Source organism: Anabrus simplex, chromosome 12 (assembly GCF_040414725.1).
Source record: "Anabrus simplex isolate iqAnaSimp1 chromosome 12, ASM4041472v1, whole genome shotgun sequence".
NCBI lineage: Eukaryota > Metazoa > Arthropoda > Insecta > Orthoptera > Tettigoniidae > Anabrus > Anabrus simplex.
Window position 1 is genome coordinate 65199904 of NC_090276.1, and position 25453 is coordinate 65225356.

Consider the following 25453-nt stretch of genomic DNA (forward strand, 5'->3'; position numbering starts at 1 on the left):
AGTGGAAGTCCGGACCACAATCCATTCAATTATCTTCTGTGACAAAAGCTTGAGGCGGTAGCATGTCAAAAACTGCACTGCAATACTGAGATGTTAAAAAATCAATCACGTCAGCTGTCAAAAATATTCCATTGGATACAATTCGTGCAACTATTGATGAGGGGTCTCAACGTTTTTGCCGCCGTGTTGCCGCACATGATGATCATTTTGAATAAGAGAATGTTCATTCTGTAGCTTTTTCTTTTCTTTTCAGAATATGTGTATATTAATGGGTTTACATATTTTTATTTAGTAGTTATATGGAGTGAAAGTACTGACTGAACTTATGGAAGTACTGTGTACATACTTACTTCTTCATTAAAGCCTGTTATTCCCTTAACATTCAGTGTGCAAGCTTCTGTGAATTAATTAACAGCTTCCTAAAAGGAAATAAGATGGTAAAAGTTACATCACTGTAATAGTTACCTTCCGATTGACAGCGGATATACTGGCTCCCCTAACCAGAAGCGCAGTGCAGGCAGCATGGCAGCCATTAGCTGCTGCGACAGTGAGAGCGGTCTCACCAGTCAGGGAGTCTGAGGCATCAGCTTTCACCTCGGCCATGTCCAGGAGGTACTCCACTATCTACAACAAAACATCATCATATTTAGTCTTGGAATTGGTAATGAAGCAGTTTACTGAAGTGATTTATGAGTAAAATTCTTAATCTGTGTGTGTTTAGTTTTATTAGAGCATAGATTTTTTTTGGTAATTCGAAAACGTAAAAAGTGGTACAGCAGAAGCCCATTATAATGCTGTTCTTGGTGGGGGGTTTATACTTCACCTGCATGTTATATCAGAAGGGGGCCTGTATAGTCGCAAATGACAGGGCGAGAGGACAAGAAAAAGTACAACATACTACTCACATGATAACCTTGTCTTTGATTCCCGGTTCTTTACCTGATACTTTACATTTTTACTCTAATTAAGAAAGAATCACATAAATGTAGTACATGTTTCAGTCTATTGAAAGCAACACAAAATAACACTTTTCTGCCAAGCTGCACCAGAGGAATAGATAAGGAAGATCTCAATGTGTTTCTTTTTGCTGATGATGTTGCCATTTGGGGAGAAACTGAGAGGGATTTTCAGAGGAGATTGGATCTTTGGAATACCAAGATTAAAGAATAAAAGTTAACTGTGAGCAAGAGCAAAACATCATCAACATCATGATCAATGTCCCACACCAGTGGTTAACAAACCTCCTCCACTCCTTTCTGTCCTTCCACTTTTCCTGCTCCATTACTTCCGCCACATCCAATCCAGCTTCTCTGATGTCCTTCCAAAACTGATCCATCCACCTTCTTCTCGGTCTTCCAACTGGTCTCCTTCCCTTAACTTATCTTTCCAATACCCTTCTTGCTACCCGTTCCTTTCCCATTCTTTTTACATGTCCGAACCATCTCAGTCTTGCTTTCTGTATGTTCTGTACTAATGGATCTATATTTAGCTCTTCTCTGATTTTAATATTTCGAATTCTATCTCTTCTTGTCTTTTTAACCGATGGTCTTAAAAATTTCATTTCTACTGTGTGGATCTTACTATCTTGTCTCTTATTAGTTACCAGTGTTTCTAGTATGTATGTTACAATTGGTATGAAATACTGTTTATATAGTGTTAATTTCGTTCTCTTGGGTATTTTGTCCTCCCATAAAAGCTCTCTGACATGATGATAAAGTGTTGTGCCTTTACTTGGTCTGTTATTAATTTCAGGGTTGATTTCATTACTTCCATTAATAATGCTACCTAGATAATGTAAACTGTTCTACATTCTCTAACTGTCCTCTGTCTGTGTTCACTTGGCTTCTCTTTTCCACAGTTTTCTTTTTACTAATTACCATTCCAAACTCCTTCAGATTTCCATTCCAAACATCCAGTCTACTTTGTGCTTCCTTTTTTCCCTTTCTCCAAATGACCACATCATCTGCAAATACCAAAGCATTCACTTCATCACTACTGATACTCTGTTTTACATGTTTTATGATTTCATCCATCAATATAATAAACAATAATAGCAACAGTGCACTTCCTTGCTTGAGACCCTCTTTTTTTTTTTTTTTTATATAAAATGTTTCAGAGTCACGACTCCCCGCTTGTACACTTTTTACTCTCATGATACAACATTTTTATCTTATTAATTAATGATTTTGGGACATTCCTTTTCAGTAGGCATTCGCATACATGTTTTCTCTTAACTGTACCATAAGCTTTTCCCAAATCCAAAAATACGAATATGATTTCCTTGTTCTTTACCAGATGTTTTTCCATTATCGTTCGCACTGTAAATATCAAGTCTATTGTTGATCTATTCGGTCTGAACCCATATTGTTCTTCCTCTAACCGTGTTTCTATTATATTCCTCAGCCTTTTGTATATGATTTTCTCCATTATTTGTAGCCCATGTGATAATAGGGTTATACCTCTATAATTTTCACATTTCTTCCTATTTCCTTTTTTGAACAATGGTACAATGTTTCCTTGATGCCAATCTTCAGGTATCCTTTCATCCTTTCAGCACTGAAGGCTCGGTATAGCCACTGTAGTCCAATCTTTCCTGCTGCCTTATTCATATCAGCATTGAATTCATCTTTTCCACTTGCTTTACCTTTGGTCATTGCTTTCACTGCCCTTTCAAGTTCCAACCAAGTTGTCAGGTTTTCTTTTCCTTCTCTATGTATTATTTCCATTTTTGTATCTCCTGCTTCCTCTGAGCAGTCATCCTCATGATAAAGTTTTTCAAAATACTTTGCCATCACCTTCTGAAGACCCTTTTCGTCATGTACTATGGATCCATCTTCTCTCTCTAATGCTTTTATTTTTTTCTTGATTTATTCTTTTCAATTTTATTACTCTGTGTTATAGTTTCTGATTTCCTTGACTATCTTGCTCAATTTTGATGGTAAACTCTTCCCAACATTTCTCCCTTTCTTCCTTAATACTCCTCTTTACATGTAGTTTCAATCTTTTGTATTCCACATGTAATGAAAATTGGCAGGACATCATATACACCTTGCAACCTAACTCCAAGGAGAGAAGATTGAATGTGTGAATACCTTGATATATCTTGGGAGTACAATATCAAATGACGGAAGTGCCAAAAATGAAGTATTGAACAGGGTGCAAAAAGGATCCGATTTCTTCCATTAAATACGGAACATAGTATGCGACAAGGGAGTTCCTCAGGGGACTAAAACCTACTCCTTGGACAAATTGTACAGTTTTGCTGGTATTGCCCCTCCTGATATCCGTCGAGAGGTTGCAGCAAAAAACGAGAGGAAGAAGGCGGAAACATCTGAAGCTCACCCTCTGTAATGATACAGGCCAGTTACTCCAAGACTCAAATCAAGGAAAAGCTTCCTCAGAACAACAGAGGCTCTTAACGGGATACCTCAGCAATCCCAAACTGATATGTGGCGTGAAGAATGGCTGACACCAAGTGAAGAACTACCACCTGGTCACGTGGAGAAATGGAGTACTTGGAGATCACTGAACAGATTACGGGCAGGCATGACAAGATGTAAAAGCAACCTGCAGAAGTGGGGTTTCAACATAGAGTCCTCATTGTATGAGTGTGGTGCAATCCAGACGACGTCTCATTTGTTGCAGTGTAGTAAGTGCTCTAAAACATGCACAGTACAAGATCTACTTCAGGCAACAGAAAATGCACTGGATGTCGCCAATTTCTGGGAAAAAGTAATATAGACCTCTTTTTTTATAAGTGTGACTTTGTCTATAATGTGTATAATTCAGTAAGAGTATATATTATGTATTTATAGTATTAATGCTGCTTCTGATACGAATAAATAAATAAATAGGGGACTAAACAGACTATGTTTTAAGATTTACCTACTGCCCATCATGACATATAGTCTGGGGAGTTACATGATACATAAAAAAGAAGTAAGTCAACTGCAAGCTTGTGAAATGAAGTTCCTTAGATCAGCTGTACAGAAAACAAGGAAAAGGCAGAATTAGTAATGATCAGATATGAAGAGACCTGCAGGTCAGCCTGACCACAGAAGAAAGGCTGAGCACTGCAAGGTTGAAGTGGCTAGGACACATTAAGTGGATTCAGGTGACTTGAACTCCAAGGCAGTATTTTTGATAAGATCATTCCAGGACGAAGACCGATTGAACGCCCTAGTGGTTAGACTAGATAAGAGAAGAGAGGAGAAACATGGGATGTCCTATAGAGAAAACACCATAACAAATGGAGGCAAATAATTCTAAAACATCCTACCAGGTTCACTGGAAGGGATTCATGATGATGATGAATGTTTCAGTCTATGTGACCACATTATTTTTTAAAATATTCAATATAAATTATGTTTTTGTAGCTGAAGGTCACATAGAGCAAAATCTGTACTACATTTATGTGACTCTTTCTTAATTAGAGTTAAATTGTAACATACTGAATTGGTGGAAAAGCAACAATATTGCACAAAGGTATATATTTTGTTTACTTGTCAGTATGAAACAAAAAATGAAATTTATTAATAGGCTAGTTCATGAGATGTGCAGTATGTCGAGGAAGGGAGAACAGCAACAATAAAAAGTACTGCATGGAAAGGTTATTGAAATAAGAAAGAGAGGAACACCAAGGAACAAAGTGGATGGAGGATGTGGAAGAATACCTTAAATGGATGGAGGTAAAAAAAAATGGTGAAAGAAAGTAAAGAAGAAAGAAGTATGGGATATAAACATAAAGAAATAAATGAACTGGATTAAAGCCACTATATATACATTTATTAATAATAAAACCAAGCTTTCAGCCAAATTGCATTGGCCTTCATCAGGGCATGTGAAGTTTTGCCTCCGACAGTGAGCAAATAAATTATCTGAAGGAACATAACACCACCATGGCACAGCGGGACGCACTCAAACTGTCGACAGAGGGCGGTGCATCAGTAACTTCACTCCCAACCACTACAGCACAGCGCCACGATCCTTGAGTCCAGTTAGTGGGGTAGGCCGTGGATAGTACGGGCATGACTTCCATGTTCCTTCAGATAATTTCTTTGCTCACTGTCGGAGGCAAAACTTCACATGCCCTGATGAAGGCCAATGCAATTTGGCTGAAAGCTTGGCTTTATTATTAATAAATGTATATATAGTGGCTTTAATCCAGTTCATTTATTTCTTTATGTTAATACAATGAGCCACGAAAACTTACGTTCATTAATAAGTATGGGATATAGCTGTAGGTATTGTGAGGGAGGAGAAAATCAATGCAAGTACTGAGAAGAATAAGAATTATTTGACTACTAATAGTATTTGCATTCTTGTGCTCTGTGCTGATTAAAAATAAAATGGTGCATGGCTTTTAGTGCTGGGAGTGTCCGAGGACATGTTCAGCTCGCTAGGTGCAGGTCTTTTGATTTGATGCCTGTAGGCAACCTGCGCGTTGTGATGAGGATGAAGTGATGATGAAGGCAACACATACACCCAACCCCCGTGTCAAGGAAATTAACCAGTGATGGTTAAAATTCCCGAACCTGCCGGGAATCGAACCCGGAATCCCTGTGACCGAAATCCAGCACACTAACCCTTTAGCCATAGAGCCGGACACTGATTGAAAAATATTAACAGAACAATATTCTTATAAGTATAATACACACCTCAACATGCCCTTGAGCTGCAGCAGCTACCAAAGCTTGTTGTGCTGCTTCACCCAGCTCAACCTCCTGTTCTGGTGACCTCAGGACCCAGTCGCAGGCCAGTAGGTACCCCACCACGTTCAGTCTCCCGTTACGAGCTGCGTGTACCAAGGGGCATTGACCGGCAGTGTCTGCGTGGCCCAGACTCGCTCCGGCTGCCACCAGTTGTCTCACAACCTCGCAGTGCCCTCGCGTCGACGCCAGGGACAGAGCCGTGCAGCCCTGACTGTTGGTCAGCTCCACGTCGGCCCCAAATTCTAGCAGTAGGGACACCATGTCTGCTACGCCTTCATGAGCATACATACACAGCGCAGGAGCATTACCCAGGAACTCTGTCAGGTGGTCAGGAGATGCTCCAGCCAGCAGCAACAGGCGGGAAACCTGTAATGACCAAACAAGTTGTAAGGGAGATTTGGTCACAATAAAAATGTACATTATTTTGGCTGTGAGATATCAACTCCAGCAAATATTCATGGAAATATTTAAACAAAATGATAACAAATAATACACAAATCACAGTACAGAATAAAAATGTACACATTGGCATATTTCTTAATACTAACTTACATTCCCGAATTTGTTGACTGATGCTGCAGAACTAAGTGCTATCTTTTATTTTCGAATGCAAATTTCAAAAACTCCTCATAATCTAAAACAGTTGTTACCATTAACAGGGGCCGAATTAGTTACAGGCTGCTGTGATTTCTTTCAAAAGTTCATTTGGTGCTCATCTGTGGAAAACTTCTTTCATTGTACAGATTTCTGCCTGAGATGCTTCTAAGGAAACTTACGATCTTATTAAGGTTTGGTGTATCATAACTTCCTTCTATGCTTCCTGTTTTTAACACATTTTGGAGTGGAAAACACGTCATACAAGCTGATTGCAAAATCAGGATTCAGTTATTTTACACTGATTTACGGACGTCTGAAATAAATTAAGTTAATCGATGAGTGTAAATGTTAAGTGATAATAATCACAGGAAGACCATCTGCAATATCAAACATTGATGTAAGGCCAGTATTATTAAAATCTGATATATTGTAGATGGTCTTGATGGCAGTCTATATCAGAAATGTTTGGTGGAAATCATCATCATCATCATCATCATCATCATCATCATTTCCCTTTATCCAGCTGTAGCCGGGTAGGGGCAAATATGGTTCTTTTCCAATTTTTTTGGTCTTTCCACCCCTCCTCCTCCAACACTGTGTCCCAGTCCAGGTTTCTTCCTATAATACTGCGTTGGGTTGTGTCCGTCCATCTCAATCGTGGTCATCTACAGCCTCTCCTTCCTTGCATTTGCATTTCCATCACCTTTTTTGGCATTCTTTCATAACGCATTCACTTTACGTGCCCAAACCATCTTAGTCGGCTCTTCTCAATTCTATCAATCATTTTTTCCACTCCAATTTCTTCCCGGATTTTCTCATTCCTTATTTTGTCTCTTCTACTCTTCTGTATCATACTCCTCAAGAACTTCATTTCGGCTGCCTGTATTCGACTCTCATCCTTCTTTGTCATTGTCCAAGTTTCTACCCCGTAAGTAGTTATGGGTACGTAATACATCTTGTACATAGTTTCCTTTGCTTCCGTTGGCACATCTTTGTCCCATAACATGCTTCTTACACTATGATAGAAACAGCTTCCAGCTTGAATCCTCTTACTAATTTCAACATCCAGTTGGGCATTCTCCATTAATTCACTCCCCAGGTATTTAAATGTTTCCACTACTTCCAGGGGCTTGTCTGCAAGTCTAATTTGACCTTTCCCTTCTTTCTCCCCTCTAGTCATAACAAGGGTTTTACTCTTCACTACACTTATTTTCAACCCACATTCTTCTATTTTCCCATTCTTGGTGGAAATAATATACAAATGAAATTTTGTGATCATGATTGTTAATGAAATATGGGAGGAACAAAAATATCAATACCGTGACAGGGAGGATCTAAACAACCCAGGAAATGTGAGAAGTTGGTCACTATATATAGTTACCTTGACATTGGGGCTGTAGATGTTGCGGAGAGTGCATAGGGCTGCTGACACGTCCTCAGCACTGGCTGCTACCCAATGAGCCTGGAGATCTCTTGATGAGTATTTGTGAAGTGTCATATTCTTGTACAAATGAGCCTTGAGGATGTGATGACCTAACTCAAGAGCTTTCTCTGCATCCAGAGGGGCCTGCACTCGAGACAGCCGGAAAGCGATACCTGCGTGGCCCATGCGAAGGTCACACAGGAACTTGTTGCTCTCCCCCTCATCCCGACGGATCAGCCATTCTCTGAATGATGGATGGAAGAACATATACGTGTTGTCCAGTCTTTTAACAAGAAATCCAGATAACATCTGAAACAAAATACAAATAACGGTATTATTTTTGTCATCAACAAATACATAACAAGCATAATATTATATGTAGCAAAACAAATGATACTGACATTATTACCCATCTACTGTCCACATTTCCCTAACAACGAAGTACTGTGTTTCTCCGAATCCGAGACGACTCCCACTTTCTCCTTCAAAAAAAAAAACAAATCGGGCTTAAAAAGTGCTTTGTTAAATCATATGAATGCCTTTCTTTGTTCAGTATACATTTCTAGACTATCTTTGTCTTTACGGCAACGATGAACATTGGCTTTAGCTATGCCATATTTTCTTGCAGCTGCACAATTATTATTTATTTCTGCGAGTTTCATAACCATTAAATTAAAATTGGCATCGTAGTATCAAAGAGAACCCGTTGAAAATTTGCCGGCAATGTCTGTTCCTCATGTCTTTACAATGCGACGATCCATCACGAAAACATTCTTGCTGTCTGTAAAACTGTTAATTTTCTAAGTGTCAAGTAGAGTGGACGCATTATAACTGAGTAGCCATGGCCTTTCTAAGAATTTGAAGGCTCACATGGTTTGATGCCATTCTGTAGATTTGAGAAACATTTTTGTGTAGGCTAATACAGGTGACATCTTTAAATCTATTCAGGGGATTGTCGGTCACCCACGCTTCGAGCCTGTCTTCCGCTAAGTAGAATGTCATTCTCTCTTCACTATTTCCCAAGAACCAGTGACGTTATGAAGAGGCACTGTACAATTGGTTGCCGCGGCAAGCGATGTAGCCTATAGGCCTAATAAAAACATGGACATTGAAGGTCGAGTTTTGTGCGCGTACGGAGGGGTGAAGGGAATCAGCATAATTAGCACGGTAGCTGCCAGTGGTGTTCATTACTGTTAGGTCGCAAATGCAAGGTGACCCTTGATTTTTCACATGAGATTGTGAGAAAGAAAAGTCTTCTTGGATTCAGAGAAATATGGTATTTTTACATTGTATATGTAAATGAAAACCTACAACCTGTTTTCCAGTCCTTGACTGGGTCAGGGATGTAATGAATGAACCAGATATAGGTTATTATTACAATGGGGTCGCCACTCCCAAGCTGATTATGAATGACTGATAAATGCTATGAAATGATAATGGAGAGTGTTGCTGGAATGAAAGATGACAGGGAAAACCAGAGTACCCGGAGGAAAACCTGTCCCGCCTTCTCCAGCACAAATCTCACATGGAGTGACCGGAATTTGAACCATGGTATCAAGCAGTGAGAGGCCGTCTGAGCTACAGAGCATCTATACATTGAATATAATAGACTGAAATATTGTGAATTCAATATTGTGTTGATTTCTGCATTTATGGTTCTTAGAACAGAGGAGACCGAGCTCAATAGCAGCAGTCGCTTAAGTGCGGTCAGTATCCAGTATTCTGGCATCATCGTCGTCCCTGCTTATCCAGATGGGCAGGTATCCCGTGCATCAAATAGAAAGACCACAATTTGTTTTATGTCGCACCGACGCAGATAGGTCTTATGGCGAAGATGGGACAGCTGCGTTATTTCATGACAATGCAAGACCTCACTCTGCAGTCCAAACGCAATCTTGCATTGAGTTGTTTGGCCAAAAACAATTTGATTACCCCCACTATATCCCTGACCTTGCACCTAGAGACTACCATATCTTCCTTCACCTGAAAAGGTTCCTCGCCAGGAAGCATTTCCGGTCCAATGAGGAAGTGAAAACAATGGTTCAGACATGACTCTTGTTGCATGCACTAGACTTTGATGATGAGGATTTCATACTAAACCAAACTCCATGGTACTACAGCTGTAATGAGCCTTCTTGGCCTAAGAAGCTCAGCCTGAAGGTCATGACTCGTGATCAATGCGATGATCCTCTCGGCCATTATTCTTTGTTTTCTAGATTAGGGTCATCATCTCACTGTACGACGAGGGTTTACAATTATCTTATGATATAGTAAATGTTTGAAAAAATGGAGACTATTTGGAAGAGTAGTTAAATGTGTGTGGAATTGAATGAAAAATAAATTACCCAGTAACTGTTACTTTATTGCAAAACTGTTCTCACTTAAAAATAGCCCTGATAATTTAAAGATCTAGGCCTATCCATTATTTTTTTTTTTTTTTTACAATTGGCTTTATGCCGCACCGACACATATAGGTTTTATGGTGATGGGACAAGAAAGGGCTAGGAGTAGGAAGGAAGTGTTCGTGGCCTTAATTAAGGTACTGCCCCAGCATTTGACTGGTGTGAAAATGGGAAACCACGGAAAACCATCTTCAGGGCTGCCAACAGTGGGGTTTGAACCCACTATCTCCCGAATGCAAGCCGACATAAAGATTTATCCATTTGTTTTTAATCTCTTAGGCTATTCCGGGCAGACTTCTATTACAGACCTAAAGTCTACAAACCAATAGGCTGCTCACCTTAAACCTCTGTAGGAACTCGTCCCAAGGTAGGAACTTATCAACGTGAAGAGCATTGACGGAGTAGTAGATCTCAAGCAGGGTGAGGGGATACAGAGCTGCCAAACACACGCTGAGGATGGGAGCCACCTTCTCGAAAGACTTGAGGGTTGGAAAGCGAAGATTGAAGTGTAAGAGGAAGATCTGAGCCAACGACACTGGAAGCACCTGTAAAATGAACAGCATTGCTTTAAAAATTATCAAAGTCAATTTATTTTCAGAAATACTAATTTCATAATTATCATACCAAACTGCTTGCCACATTTCCAGCGTACTGAATACCTCCCTCCCATTTTATACCTTTTAGTAAAATATCCATGTATACTATGAATTACAAAGGTCAAAGTTTAGAGCCTTGTCTAACCCCTGTAAGTACTTTGAACCAAGAACTCATTCTACAATCAGTTTTCCCTTGGCACTTTGTCATACTGTATGCCTACTTTAGATCTATGAAACATAATCATAACCGTCTATTCATCTCGTACCAGTTTTCAATTACTTGGTGGATACTAAAAATCTGGTTCTGCTCCTAAAATCATAAAAGTTGTTAGTGGGACGAAAAATCAATATAATCTGGTCCTGACAGCTCATCTGTGATCTGAAACCACATTGCTCTTCATCCAACTTACCCTCAGCCATTTATCGCACCCTCCTCAAAATGTCTGCAAACCCCTTGCCAGATACAGTATATTGATCAATCAAATACACCCTACATTTATAGCTGTTACTATACTTTCCATTCCCTTGCTTATAAATAGATGTAATTACTACTTTTGTCCAATCAGAAGGTATCTTACATTCAATGCTGATCCCATTATTGTACAGTATGAAGCCATTTCATCCCTGCCTTCCCATTATATTCCACAATTTCAGGTATAATTTCATGTATTCCTGCTGATTTATGACAATTTAGTTTATTTACCCTCCTTTCCATTTCTTCTAGCATAATTTCACTGCCGTCGTCATTCACCTCTCTATGAACTCTATTGTTCAGGATTTCAATAGAAAGATTTTCTTTTACACTGAGAAGATTTTCAAAATATTCCTTCCATCTATCAAACAATTCCCTGGGAGCTACAATGTGTTAACCTGATTTACCATATACATTATTCGTTTCACTTTTCCCTCCCTTTCTAAAATTCTTTATTACAGTCCAGAAAGGTTTTGCTGCCACTTGACAAAATCTTTTCAGGTTATTTCCAAAGTCATCCCATCTTTTTGTTGTGGGCTCTACAATGATTCATTCTGATCTATTTCTTTCATCTCCTCCTTCTTCTTCTCCTTTTATGACCGCATAGGATCACTTTAGTCAGCCCATCGTTCAGGTCTCTTTGAAGGGATTGTTCTGGCTTTGCGGTCCTCCCAGTACTTCTTCAGACGCTCTGACCTTTGTGCCCTTTCCTCAGTTGAAAATACGCGTGTTGTTGGTTTGTTTCGCGTAAGGGTAAAGCGGAGGTTTGTATTCTTGAGTTTTGTATTTAGTTTTATCTTATTTGTGGTGTCTTCTGTTGTAAGGCCTATTTCCTTCAGATCCTCTCTTATTTCTCTGATCCATTTACATCCTGTTGTGGTATTTTTTGGGACGAGATTGTGTTGTACTAGTTGTTTCAGAAGTCTCGAATCCTGCATCCTCACGATATGTCCAAAGAATCCCAGTCTCCTCTCATGCATAGTATCTGTAATGGGTTCTAGCTCTTTGTACACGACTTTGTTAGGTATTATCCGCCACTGTCCATCTTTCTGGTATTTTTTGTTGATGCAGGTTCTTCCAATCCTCCTTTCAATTTTCTGAAGTCTGTCAGCCTTTGATTGTTTATTCAGGTGAAAAAGTGTTTCTGCTGCGTATGTAGCTTCCGGTTTTTCTTTCATCTACTGTACTATATATATCCACATCTGTTATTCCTTGAAGTTATTTTGGTAAGTCTGCTTTTCACTTTTCTTAGCTGGCCTGCCTTCATTATTTCACCAAGGTGTTTGATTTTTCACGTCTTTACTCCCACTTGTTCCCAGGTATTCCCTTCTTTTACCCATTCTTTTTCTATATCCTTAATTTACTGACTGGCTTTCTTTGGAATTTCTCACTTACTTTTGCCTACCTTCCTCATGCTAGATATTTCTACCTTTGATCCATCTGCAGATAGACTTAAAAAGTGAACAATTAATAAAATGTTATTAAATAAGGCATCGATTTATAAAAATCTATATCATAAAATTACAATCATATTAATTATATATACAATCTTAAAACTCAACTTTAATAGAGGTTTAATTATAAGGTTCAAAAAGAAAATTAAAATGAGTGATAACATTTACATGGGTACTGAAAGGACAAGAAGAAACAAGAGGGTAGACCTTTGAAGCAGTAGACAGCTTCATATATCTTGTCTCAGTTGTAACATCAGAAAACAAAGTGTTGGCAGATATAACAAATTGTATTAGGGCTGACAATAGAGCATACAGAGCACTGTACTCTCCCCTGGGCAGAAAAAAATCTAAGCAGGAAATTAAAACTGACTCTCTATAAAACAACAATCAAATTAGTCCTAATGTATGGCAGTGTGGCATGGGTACCGACTGAGGCTAAGGAGAAAAAACTGAATGTATGGGAAAGGAAAGTGTTGAGGAAGATATCTGGCACCATGAAAGGAGGAGAGACATGGATAATTAGAACCAAGGAAGAAGTATAAAGAACCTGACATGGTAGCCTTGGTTAAAATGGGAAGAATAAGATGGTGGGGGCGTGTGCAATGGCTGGAAGGAGGAAGATACTAAAAAACGGCTCTAATGGGACATTCTGGTGGAAGAAGAATGCTAGGAGATGGCTTTATGATGTGGAGGCAGACTTGAGAGTTATGGGAGTGAGGAAATGGCAGAGATGTGAAGAGGATAGAGTTGACCAGAGGCCAACGTCCTCCGAGGACCATAGCACCATGGAGTAAGCAAGGCAACGTTTAAAAGACATCAAGTTTAAAAGACTCACTACACATCTATATTTTCTCCGTGCTGCCTAACAAGTAGAAATGTACTGTAAGTCTCTAGTGAATATCGGATGGTTACAAATAGACAAGAATATTAGATGATAGAGCTGATATTTTTTGATGGACACATTGGCTGTATCCTATGGTCCACTTACCTTGTAGCCTGATGACTTGACAACGAGATGACCACGTTCCAACAAATCTAACGTGAGCTTGGCAAAGAGGAAGGAACCGCGACACAATCCCAGAAGGTGTTGAGAGAAACGGAACTGGGAACTTGAACTGCCGTCCAGCTTGCCTGATGTGGAAGCCACATTACTCTGTATGCATGGGCTATTATTGAGACGGAAATTGATGTAATCCAGCAAGTCTTTCTGCAGGTTCTCATTTGAACTCATTTTGTCCATGCTGTGAAAGAAAAAATTAATGTTCAAATCAAACACCAGTAAGTTACGAATAAAACTGTAAAATTCAGTGAAGTATTTCATATTGAAATATGAAAATATGAAGATGGTTGCAAAATGGTTACATTCATTACGTTTGTAATGCAAGTAGTTAACATGACAAATATTTTGCTTCACCTGATCTTATGATAAGGCAGCTGTGCCGTGTTTTCTTGTAGCTGTGTCCGTACCGTGGCTACAACTTTCAGCCAAGGTGGGAAGTCCTGAGTGTGCTTAGCAAGGAAACTGGCCAACGTGTCTCCATGGTCGGGCCTGTGGAACTCGGCCTCACACAGAGCATCGATGAGCACCACACAGCTCTCACCAGGTACCTTCCCCACCCGCCTCAATGAGCTGAGAGGCTCTAGTATGCCACGTAACAGAGCCAGGTCAGGGTCTGCTATACACTCCTTGAGTGCCACCGCTCCCTGGAATATTGTAAGATAATACTGCTTGAAGTATAACATTCATATGCAAACACGACAATCAATTATATATTAAAAGGCCACTTTCAAATCATTTTGCCTGATGTCCTAGGTCAGAAAATGATACATAAACAGTAGAAAACTCAGAAACTAAGAGAAAAGATGTTCATGAAAAGAGACGTTAAGATCAGGGAGAAAGTTTAAGTGTACATTTCTGGTACAAAGCATCAAATCTCTTTCATCATAATTCAGAACAGTTGGTTAAGACATTGGAAGAGTGCTAACATAGTGTGCAATAGACTTTGACAAGACATTAAAATTCTGGAATGAACTATGCACATCATTACAGTGTTTTATAAGATTAGGTACTTGAAGATTTAGTTACGATCAAGTGTCCCTACATGGCAGAAATACTGCCTAATTCAATTATGTTCAATATTTTCCAAGGGTTAGAAGATTATCTCTGACATTGCAGTGTTCTCCCCAGAAATTTTTGTCAGCTGGGTGGCGGGAATGAGTAGCCGGGCGGAAATACTACGTAAAAAATGAATATGATTACATTTCAATTTATTCCCCTTAGGGCATTAACAATAATATTAGAGCAACTGAAAATTTGAATTATTTTAGGGTTATCACGAAGAAGACATAACAGAGTATTTTGAACTTCTAGTGTTCTACTGCTCGTTCTTAATTACTCAGTTGCTGTGGAGAGCGAGGCGGGTTTGTTACGTCCCACGGAATCGAGTGCTCGCATGCGATTCCACGCTAATCCAGACACTGCTCGCGCACGACACTGCGTGATAAGGTAAACATTCAAACTCCGATGTAACTCGTGCAATTATGCTGACAATGATGAATATTTTTCATTTAAATAATTCCTCGGGAGCCCAAGTCAGATTCCTGGTACTGCCAGAAATTTAAAATGGCGGGAGGGCTGGTATGTGGTTCACATGGTACATGCAGCTCACCTCCATCGGGGGTGTGCCTGAAAAGAGGTGCACCACCTCTGGATGAGGACACCAAGTCTACATTTAAATAATTTACATTTTAATTTAGAACACACAATGACTCAAGTATGTATTAATATTACATAAACCGAGTGAGTTGGCCGTCCGTTTAGGAGCGTGCAGCTTTCATTCAGCAGATAGTGACTTCAAACCCCACTGTCGGCAGCCCTGAATATGGTTTTCTGTGCTTTCCCATTTCCACACAACGTAAATTTTGGAGCTGTACCTTAATTAAGGCTACGGCTGCTTCCTTCCCACTCCTAGCCCTTTCCTATCCCACCATCGCCATAAGACCTATCTGTGCCAGGCCGACGTAAAGCAAATTGAAATATTATGTAAGTAGTTCATATCTAGGCAATGACAGCCGGGCGGTCAGTGAAAATGGCCCATTAGAAATGCCCTAGAGAACACTGTATTGCTCTCTAAACGTGGCTGTGCAACATTGAGATGTTGGAAGGGAAGCTTGTGCACTAAAAAATATCCTTACAGCCTAGTATATAATTACTGTGTTGCTTATTCATAGTGTTTGTCATTAAAAATAACATGTTCTCCACAGTTGTACCTGTAATTGTTTTGCTTTTGCGACAAAAATATGTACAGCAACCATTTGTTTCAATGACAATCTGGTCATTGAAAATCCACAGCCTGTTTCCAGTCATTTGAGCTGGTCAGGAATGGAATGAATGAAGCCCCCCATATAGCTGCAAGGATAGGAATTGTGCCAGCGGCTGAAGTCTGTTTCACTCCTCTGGGGCAATGATTAATGACTGACAGATGAAATTAAATTATATTGGAGAGTGTTGCTGGAATGAAAGATGAGAGGAAAATCCGGAGTACCCGGAGAAAAACCTCTCTCGCCTCCGTTTTTACCAGCACAAATCTCACATGGAGGGACTGGGATTTGAACCACGGAACCCAGCAGTGAGAGGCTAGAGCGCTGCCACCTGAGACACGGAGGCTCTGACAATCTGGTCATTATTTCTAAAAAAAAAAAAAAAAAATCAATTAATATTTTCTTCTTCTACCACCACCAGATTGCACATCAAGATTTGGCCCAGTTTTATGGTCAGATGCTCTTCCTGACGTTAACCCTATCTGCAGGGATGTAATCAGTATTCAGCCAAGGAGCTGGACAACCTGAACAAGCTATGTCTTTATATTAGTTTTATATTAATTTAGTATATAAATGTCAAAAGTCAACCCAATCTGATGTAGAAGCTCACAAATAACTGTAATGGTTACAGAGAAAATAATGTTTGAAATACAGTGCAACCTTGATATCTCGAATCACCTCTGGAGCTAAATTTTATTTTGAGTTATTGAAATTTTGAGATATAGAGAATACTGTTTTTGAGCATTTATTGCACATAATTGAGTTATATGTATCTATGGGCTTATAATGAATACATTATTTTTAACAGTATTTAAAAATATACAAACAAACTCTATTTTACAGCATCACTTTAATTATAACCCTTATTATAGTTACTTTTTAGAACATAGGTTACAGTACGTACAGTAGTGAAACAAGAAACATACCTTCCTTAACACCTTTGGAAAAAGTCTGTTAGTCTCTTCTGTTTGTTACTGTTAAACCTTCCGCCCTTCACGTTGAAACTTCTCATCAATACCACGAAGCTGAGATTTGTAAACGGAGCTTGTCATCCGCGACTGCCGGGGTTGCTTTCGTACCTGTCCAGTAATTAATTCACACCCAAGAAACAGGGAGGCTTTGCCGATTTTGGGATCACTAGAAGTTTTCGTTTATCAGTTCCTGTCATATTAGCTCCCAGCATCACTGTAACCTTTTCCTTACTTGTTAACTGTTCCTCACAAACGACAAATGCCGTATTGCACAGTTGATGTTGAACAAAATTCAAGTTACAGAGAATTTTTTGCTTCAAGGGAGAAAATGTTTGCTTTGAGAAATTAGTGTAACGGAATTTCGAGTAATAAAGAAATAAATACATGTGAAGAATTGGACAAACGGCCGGGAAATTTAAGTTAGTTCGAGATACTGAAAATTCGAGTAATGGAGGTTCGATATATTGAGGTCCCACTGTACTAAAAAAATGCCAGACCAGAGTGATTGATACAGATTTCAAAGTCCAGGCTGGAAAATGGACTTATGCACTTGTGCACATAAATTTACTGGTGCATGAAGGATTAACCTTTAAGGGAATAATTCTGGCATATTATCAATCTAATAGTATTTGAGGTATTATTATTCTTATTGATCACTTTACCTGCAGGTGAGGCTCGCTGAGGAGATACTCGCGGTAAGCAAGCAGTTGTGGGGCTTGACATAACTGGGCTGCTAGCGAATGGATGAAATCTGGCACCAAACACGTGTTGTTATTGTCAGCCTGAAAAGAGAAATTTCACTTTTTATTGGCTTTGTTTTTCAGTGTAAACAGAAAATTAGAGTGCAGTTTTGTAGTAGCAGCATTACATCGTGGATCAAACTATAGCGCTGTATAAGACACTATGGATGCAGAATTTCAAAGGCTAATGTGAGTGAGGTTGACAGTTTCTGGAATGACTGCATCAGTGTAACAGAACAGAACAATTTTAAGCAAGTGCTTACCTGACAGAAATGGTAAGCGACAACATGAGAGGCAAGATGACGTATCCTCTCTGAGACTAGATTGATTTGGCAGTAGATACTCTGGGAACCTGATGGCCTATCTTTTCCATTGCATACATAAGGATCAGCTGAAATGAAATATAACAATTAATTTCAAAAAAGTATATTAGATTAATTTAAAAATATACATCTGATAAGAAGAAATGGGGTTAAAACTTGCAAACAATATTAGGCAACATTAAGCTATACAGAAAGGGGACATTACTTACATTTTAACTCCATCAAAATCTACAAATTCTGTACAGTTTGTCTGGATGCTGAGCGTGCAATGCAACGGTGCGCCCACTGGTCTGTTACGGTCACAGCGTGCTTAATTATAAGCTCTAAATTTCATTTTTGTTCCATACTGAAGTGCAATTATAAGATTAAATTGACAAGAGGGTCCATTTTTTCAATACAATATATCAAGTAAATGATATTGTCTTGGGACTAGTTTCAGCCATTTAAGTAGCCATCTTCAGCCAAATAAAAATTAAACATATTATTTAATTTAATTTAATTTAATTTTGCACAGTGTGCATAAGTACATACTCTTAAGCATTTTCACAGGATTTTGTCAGAGATATTTCTCTGCGCTTACGTGTCATTACGTGATATCTGTCACATGGGTTATCACAAAGTTTGCAAACGCATAGTTCATCCGGTTGGTGGTAGATGTCTCTCGTGCAGATATGGTGGTGAAAACCATGAACAGCAAAACGCGTCATGGTGTGCCTCAATGTATAATTGGCTTTTATCCATTCTCTGTTGACCATAGCATCTGTAGCGTAAAATTCAGGAAATATTTCTTCTCTTTTTCCTTGCAGTTCTCGGAGTAGACTCTGGTATGCTTCTGTTGATGGCACGCATAGGTCGTACCTCAAATCCTCAATGTAGAAGGATTCTCCGGTGAGAAAATATGCCAGACGTGAGGGTGTATACTTTGAAATACACAAGACCTTTTTCAGGAATCTTGCTTATAATTTTTCGATTTTCTTGAGATTCTTCTTTCTTAGTTGGTCCCAGATTAATGTCAAACCATATGTCACTATTGGGGTGATTTTTAACTTAAAAATTTTTAACGCAGTATTTAATGATACCTTCTGTAAATTCGGTATACTGTTCATAGTTGATAAAGCAGCGATAACTCTCTCCCGAACATGGATACTCTATACATTTCCGTGAGTCTGTAATGTGATTCCCAAATATTTGTAATGTGTTATGATCGATAGTGTGTCTCTTTTATAAATTATAACATCGTTAGCTGCCGGTTTGCCTCCTTTTCTGAAAGTCATTGACACAGATTTATTTTCATTTAATTGAATTTCGTTCTCAGTTGCCCATACTGTAAGTTGTTGAAAGCCTCCTGGAGATTCGTTAACTCAATGGATACAAGCACCACGTTGCGTACAATTTGACGTTTTCAGTTCTAATGCTCTGAGTTATGTCTGCAGTTACTATGTTAAATAGGAGCAGGCTAAGTGGATCACGTTGTAAAACTCCGTTTGTTTGTTCTATTGGATCTGATATATCAACATTGTCATCTATTTGTATGAAATTTTGTTCAGAATGTTCCTTAAAATCCTCGCGATGTAATTTTTCCCAATGAGTTTTTCCAATTTATCGATTGCTATATTTCTATTAACGATAACTAAAACATATGTATACCAGACAAAGACAATGTTGTAGGAATAATTATAACATTAAAATATATAATAACAAAAATTAAGGTTATGATCTTCTTGTCACAATATGACGTCTTTAAGTTGACTTAGGACCTCAGGCAAATTATTCCTACAACATTGTCTTTGTCTGATATACATATATTTTAGTTATCTCATAATCTGTTTAATTTTTATTTGGCTGAAGATGGCCACTAAGTGGCTGAAACTAGTCCCAAGACTTCTGTAATATCATTTACTTGATATACTGTATTGAAACAGTGGACCCTTTTGTCAATTTATTCTTATAATGGTCACAGCGTGTAGAACACAATGGTATGCCGTGGGATTTGAAATGCCCACAGTATGGATTTCATCATGGTTATTTACCTTGTCAAAAGATAGCAGGAAGAGGTAGCTTTCGGTTTCGCCCAGAGCTAACTATTACTATGAGAGATGCCACATATCTTCGCAGTCGTTTAATTTTTTAGAACTCTACACAAATTTCGAGTTTGTTTGTAAACATGGCAGGTTCTGTTAGAGTTACTGGTGATGCAGAAAAAGCTAATTTACTTGTTAATATTGGTAGTGAAAATAATTCACAGTGTAACAATGATGTAGAGGATGAGTTCACTACAACTTCTACTGAAAACAGTGATGCTGACGATGTAATTTTCAATAATACGCTGAGAAATGTGAATGCCTGCTCTTGCAGATCACTTGGTAAGACCCACTTAGAGTATGGTACCATTGTATGGGACCCTTACCAGGATTACTTGAATTGAGAACTAGAAAAAATTCAAAGAAAAGCAGCTCAATTTGTTCTGGGTGATTTTCGACAAAAGAGTAGCATTATGAAAATGTTGCAAAGTTTGGGCTGGGAAGACTGGGAAGTAAGGAGACAAGCTGTACAACCAAGCGGCATGTTCCAAGCTGTGAATGGAGAGATGGCGTGGAATGACATTAAAACCTCTACTCAAGCTTATATGTCTATTAAAGGTAGGAATGATCATGGTATGAAGATAAAGTTGGAATTCAAAAGGACGATTTGGGTGAAATATTCATTTATAGGAAGAGGAATTAGGGATTGGTATAATTTACCAAGGAATTTGTTGGATGAATTTCTAAATTCTTTGAAATTATTTCAGAAAAGACTGGATAAACAACAGATAGAGCACCTGGGCGATTGTTCTAAACGCAGGTCAGTGGTGATTGATTGATTGATTGATTGATTGATTGATTGATTGATTGATTGATTGATTGATTGATTCATTCATTCATTCAAAACATCCCTTAAATATTTAGTTTTCTGAGGGATGGAGGTGATCGAGTACCTGAACTCCAAAAATGTCAAACATGTTCCTTACCTTGCTGATAAGCTGGGTCTCTCCGCCGACCAAAACAACTGTACTCTACTAGTTGAAGGATGAGGGCAGTCTTGCCAGTACCCTGGTTACCAGTGATGAGAACACCAGGATGTGCCGAACCCAGAGCCTCCTCCAGCTCACGAATTAGCCAGTGGCGGCCCACAAAGAGAGGGTCCGGCTCCTGCAGAGGAACCTCGAAAAATAACGGCTTCAAGGTCAGTTGAGGAGCACGATACTGAGCAAAACGGACTGAAACACACAAGAGATCAGCAATTGCGTATCATAAAATTATTTAAGTAATGCAAAGGAAGAAATAAATGCCAAATCAAGTCATGTACAGTGTGTAAGAATAAGGTACGGCCAAACTTTCGGGACATACTGTATTCCTCACATGTAGAAGAAAATATGTCATATAGACATAGACTGAGAAATGCTTCGTTTCCTTGTTAGAACTAATTTTCTACAACTCTACATAGTACATTAACCCTAGAACCGGCAACTGTCGAATATTCGACACTTTGATCCCCGCTGTAGTGGCACTGTTGAATGTTCAACGTGTTCGTATTTCATCACGTAACTTCCTCAATTCTTCAACAGATGTCACGATAATCTACTTTTTGTCGCTCTCCATGTCCCAGCAGCTGTGAGTTCAGTTTTGTTCATATTTACAATCTCTTTGCGTGCAAATTCAGTGCAATTCAATGAGTGCAGTTTTCCGACCGTCTGTTTGAGCGCCATTGGTGTAGTGTTTGTAAACAAATCTTCGGGCTCAGCTTTGCTATTCTATTTCATTTTATTTCCCAGTTTTTCCTTCGGTGTGAGTTATTTACTTCTGTATATATATTATTTGATTCATTATATGCATGTTTAGTACAGTGTGTGTCTAAATGTGGCATCTTCATTACAGAAAATTAGTAATGAAGTATGACGAACTTTGTCGGAAGATGAAAGTAACGGAACTGACTTTGAGGACATAGTGAATGAACTAACAGATTCTGAGTAGGATTTGGAATTTTTATCAGCTATTTCTTTCCATGAAATATCGGAAAGTGAAAGTGATGGCGAGCCTGCAAAACAGCAACCGATTGCAACAAAGCGGTCTAAGGTCTAAGGCAGGGATGGCGAACCTATGCCACGCGTGTCGCTAGGTGACACGCGAACACGATTTCGGTGGCACGCCACATGCACGTATTAACGTTTTAATGTACGTCTTGTACTATAGACTATACATATCTCATTCATCGTAGAGTCGTAGTGTTTCGGGTTTAAGAAACAAATACTGAAAATCTAAATTCTAATTCCATTCGGACATGCATTATGGCAACACTGCAACAATGATAGGTACGGAAGTCAAGTGAGAGAATTGTCAGATGCGGCCGACGAGTCATTCGCTACTCAAATCAATGAATTAGTGAAGTTTGGCTTGTGTGTGGTTGCCAGCATCACATTATTCTTAGTGTGTTACTGTTTGTTGTTTTGATTTTTTTAAAGGCAAATAGTTGCGGAGAGATTATCCTACCGCACTTCGTTTCAAAACCTCAAATTGCACAAATGAGTGATATTAAGGTCAATATTTTGAGTGGTTAGACATACACAGTTTAGAAATGGAGCTGACTGAATTCCAAGAAAGCAGTACATGAGTGAACAAATTCGTACAACTTGGTGAAGCATTGGTGAAAATCGAGTATGCAGTTGATGGTGAATACTCTCTCCAGAAACCGGAGAATTTAATATTTGAACAGTAAAACAGCCTCCCACAGATGTTTTCGGCCATGAAGAAACTAGCTCCAGCGCTACTTACCTTGTTTGGGGCATTATACGCCTGCAAACAGTTGTTTTCTACAATTAACTTTCTGAAGTCAACAGTTAGAAACCGTCTTGGTTCAGATCTAAGTGCTTCTCGTGTGTTATTGAATACAAGTTACGACCCAACATTAATGACATAGCTACTAAGTATTTTTGCGGTATTGGCAGAATACGACCACAAAACATGCAATCAAATGTATTATTTTACAATGTACATATATGTATACAGCGTATTATGAAACATCATTTGGAATTAGGGATGGAAGTCGGTGATGGTGATGGATGTGGCCATTACAGACAAAAAAAACAAGTGGCACAGTAGATAGTTGAGAATAATAAACCAGACTTAAAATGGCACACTAGTTGGAAAAGGTTCACCATCCCTGGTCTAAGGCATACCAATACAGTTTCCCAAATATTTCGAAGAATATCTCTGGGTGATGAAACTTTTGCTACTGCATTACGGGTTCATTACGACAATTTTTATGTCTCAGTTTGTTTGTGATATGTTTCAGTTTTGTGTACATAAGATCAAAATTACATTAGTAATTTGAATTTTGGAATTCCTATTTTTGAACAGATAGTACATTTTTCTAGTCAAAATATTTATGCAATTTTGTGTCAACACGACAATCATTATAATGTAGATATATAAAATTTCATAGATTTATTTTATACCTTGTGGATATTTTGTATTGTATTTAGACAGGTAAAAAAAGAAAAATAATGAAATGGCGTATGGCTTTTAGTACCAGGAGTGCCCAAGGACATGTTCCGCTCGCCAGATACAGGTCTTTTGATTTGACGCCCGTTGGCGACCTGCACGTCGTGATGAGGATGAAATGATGATGAAGACGACACATACACCCAGCCCCCGTACCAGTGGAATTAACCAATTATGGTTATTTAGACAGGTAAAAGCTACTAAATATGGCTGCCACCACAAGATTTAAGATTGCCAGTTCTAGGGTTAATCACAGGAAATACTGTACACATGAACAGAACATACCAGCACACCACATGAAACTCTATCTCATGAAACTCTACCTATCCCATTACTCAGTACAGTGACAGCACGAGAACGGCCACACTTCGCAGTTCAGGTCCGTGCTTAGAACGTGCATTAAGCATTGACCTGTCGCTCCAACTGTTCTCGAGTTGTGGAGTGTTACTTCGGGGTTTAATTCTCATTACCTCCACGTGTGTACATGGTAGAGGAAATAGTATTTATGTACGTTAGTTATGTGAAAACCGAGTCTTGCAGGCAAGTCATTAGGTGATTTGTAACACAGTTTCCAGGTGTACGCCCTCCACATAAAGAGACTGTGCGGAAACTCATAAACCAATTCAGAGGAACTGGTACTTTACTCGATAAGAAGCGAAGTGTTCAAAAACGTGTACTTAATGAGGAAAAAGTAAATGAAATCACAGAAAGATTAGAATATACGTCTACAAAATCCCTAAAATGACTTGGACAAAAAGCTGGGGTTTCGAAGAGTTCAGCATGGCGGGCTACAAAAATGTTAAAATCGAAACCATACAAGGTTTAACTATTTGTGACTTTTATTTATGGGAGAGCTTAAAAAATAAAGTGTATGCAAGAAACCCTCACACGTTGGATGAACTGAAAGAACATATCTGAAGTGAAATAGCCTCAATTACGGAAGATGAACTTGCACGTGTCAATCGGAGTTTCCTAAGATGATGCCAGAAATGTGTGAATGCAGGAGGAGAACATTTCCAACATCTCCTTCATAAGGTACGAGCTTATTTTCTTAATTCTTTTCTCATATCATGCATGGATATAGTGAGAGAAGTGCTGTCCTTATTCTTATGCCGCAGAGCAGGGAGCGATGAAATGAAATGTCGTATGGCTTTTAGTGCCGGGATATCCCAGGACGGGTTTGGCTCACCAGGTGCAAGTCTTTCTATTTGACTCCCGGAGGCAACCTGCGCGTCGTGATGAGGATGAAATGATGATGAAGAAAACACATACACCCAGCCCCCGTGCCATTGGAATTAACCAATTAAGGTTAAAATCCCCGCCCCGGCCGGGAATCGAACCCGGAACCCTCTGAACCGAAGGCCAGTACGCTGACCGTTCAGTCAACGAGTCGGGCAGGGAGCGATGAGTCAATGGGAGACAGATAAGCTGGGTGTGCTGCTGGCCAAGCAATGTGATAAACTCAGTGTATCAATGCTAGTGGTTCAAGATCTTGTAGAGCTTATGGTGAGTCTACAATGTCTCATGCTGCATGTTTACACTGGCATAAAGCTTTTGAAATTTGAAAAGAATGTTGTGAGTTGTTAGAAGGGGAGAGGGCCCCCATCACCATCCTTACAGAGATCATTATCAAATCAATATTACGGCTGTATTTGTGACCGAGGGCTCTCGTGTGACTGTTAGAGAACTCACAAAAATGCTGAACATATCTGTGATTAATGCTTATACCATTTAAAGGACCATTTGAATATGGCAACATCTGTTACAACTTTCTTTGTCAAGAAAGGCATCTCTATGGTGTCTCCACCCGCCACCCCCTCGTTCCCCTTTAGAGGCGATTTTGAAGCATCTTTCAAAAATGGATTTGAGGACGTCTTCCAAAAGTTGATGGCGAGATGGTACATGT

General features: G+C 39.1%; 1 protein-coding gene across 2 annotated transcripts in view; it reads right to left on the reverse strand.

Moving 5' to 3' along the window:
* Positions 1–25453, reverse strand: part of rols (rolling pebbles) — a 385580-nt gene that overhangs the window by 36754 nt on the left and 323373 nt on the right. For both annotated transcript variants that reach the window (XM_067156406.2, XM_067156407.2), the window contains exons 9-17: positions 21018–21266; positions 17951–18078; positions 17610–17729; positions 14070–14359; positions 13644–13896; positions 10472–10678; positions 7690–8040; positions 5658–6077; positions 466–624 (exon numbers count right to left, since the gene is read on the reverse strand). In XM_067156406.2, the coding sequence (XP_067012507.2) occupies positions 466–624; positions 5658–6077; positions 7690–8040; positions 10472–10678; positions 13644–13896; positions 14070–14359; positions 17610–17729; positions 17951–18078; positions 21018–21266 (2177 nt within the window). The remainder of the gene's footprint in view (positions 1–465; positions 625–5657; positions 6078–7689; positions 8041–10471; positions 10679–13643; positions 13897–14069; positions 14360–17609; positions 17730–17950; positions 18079–21017; positions 21267–25453) is intronic.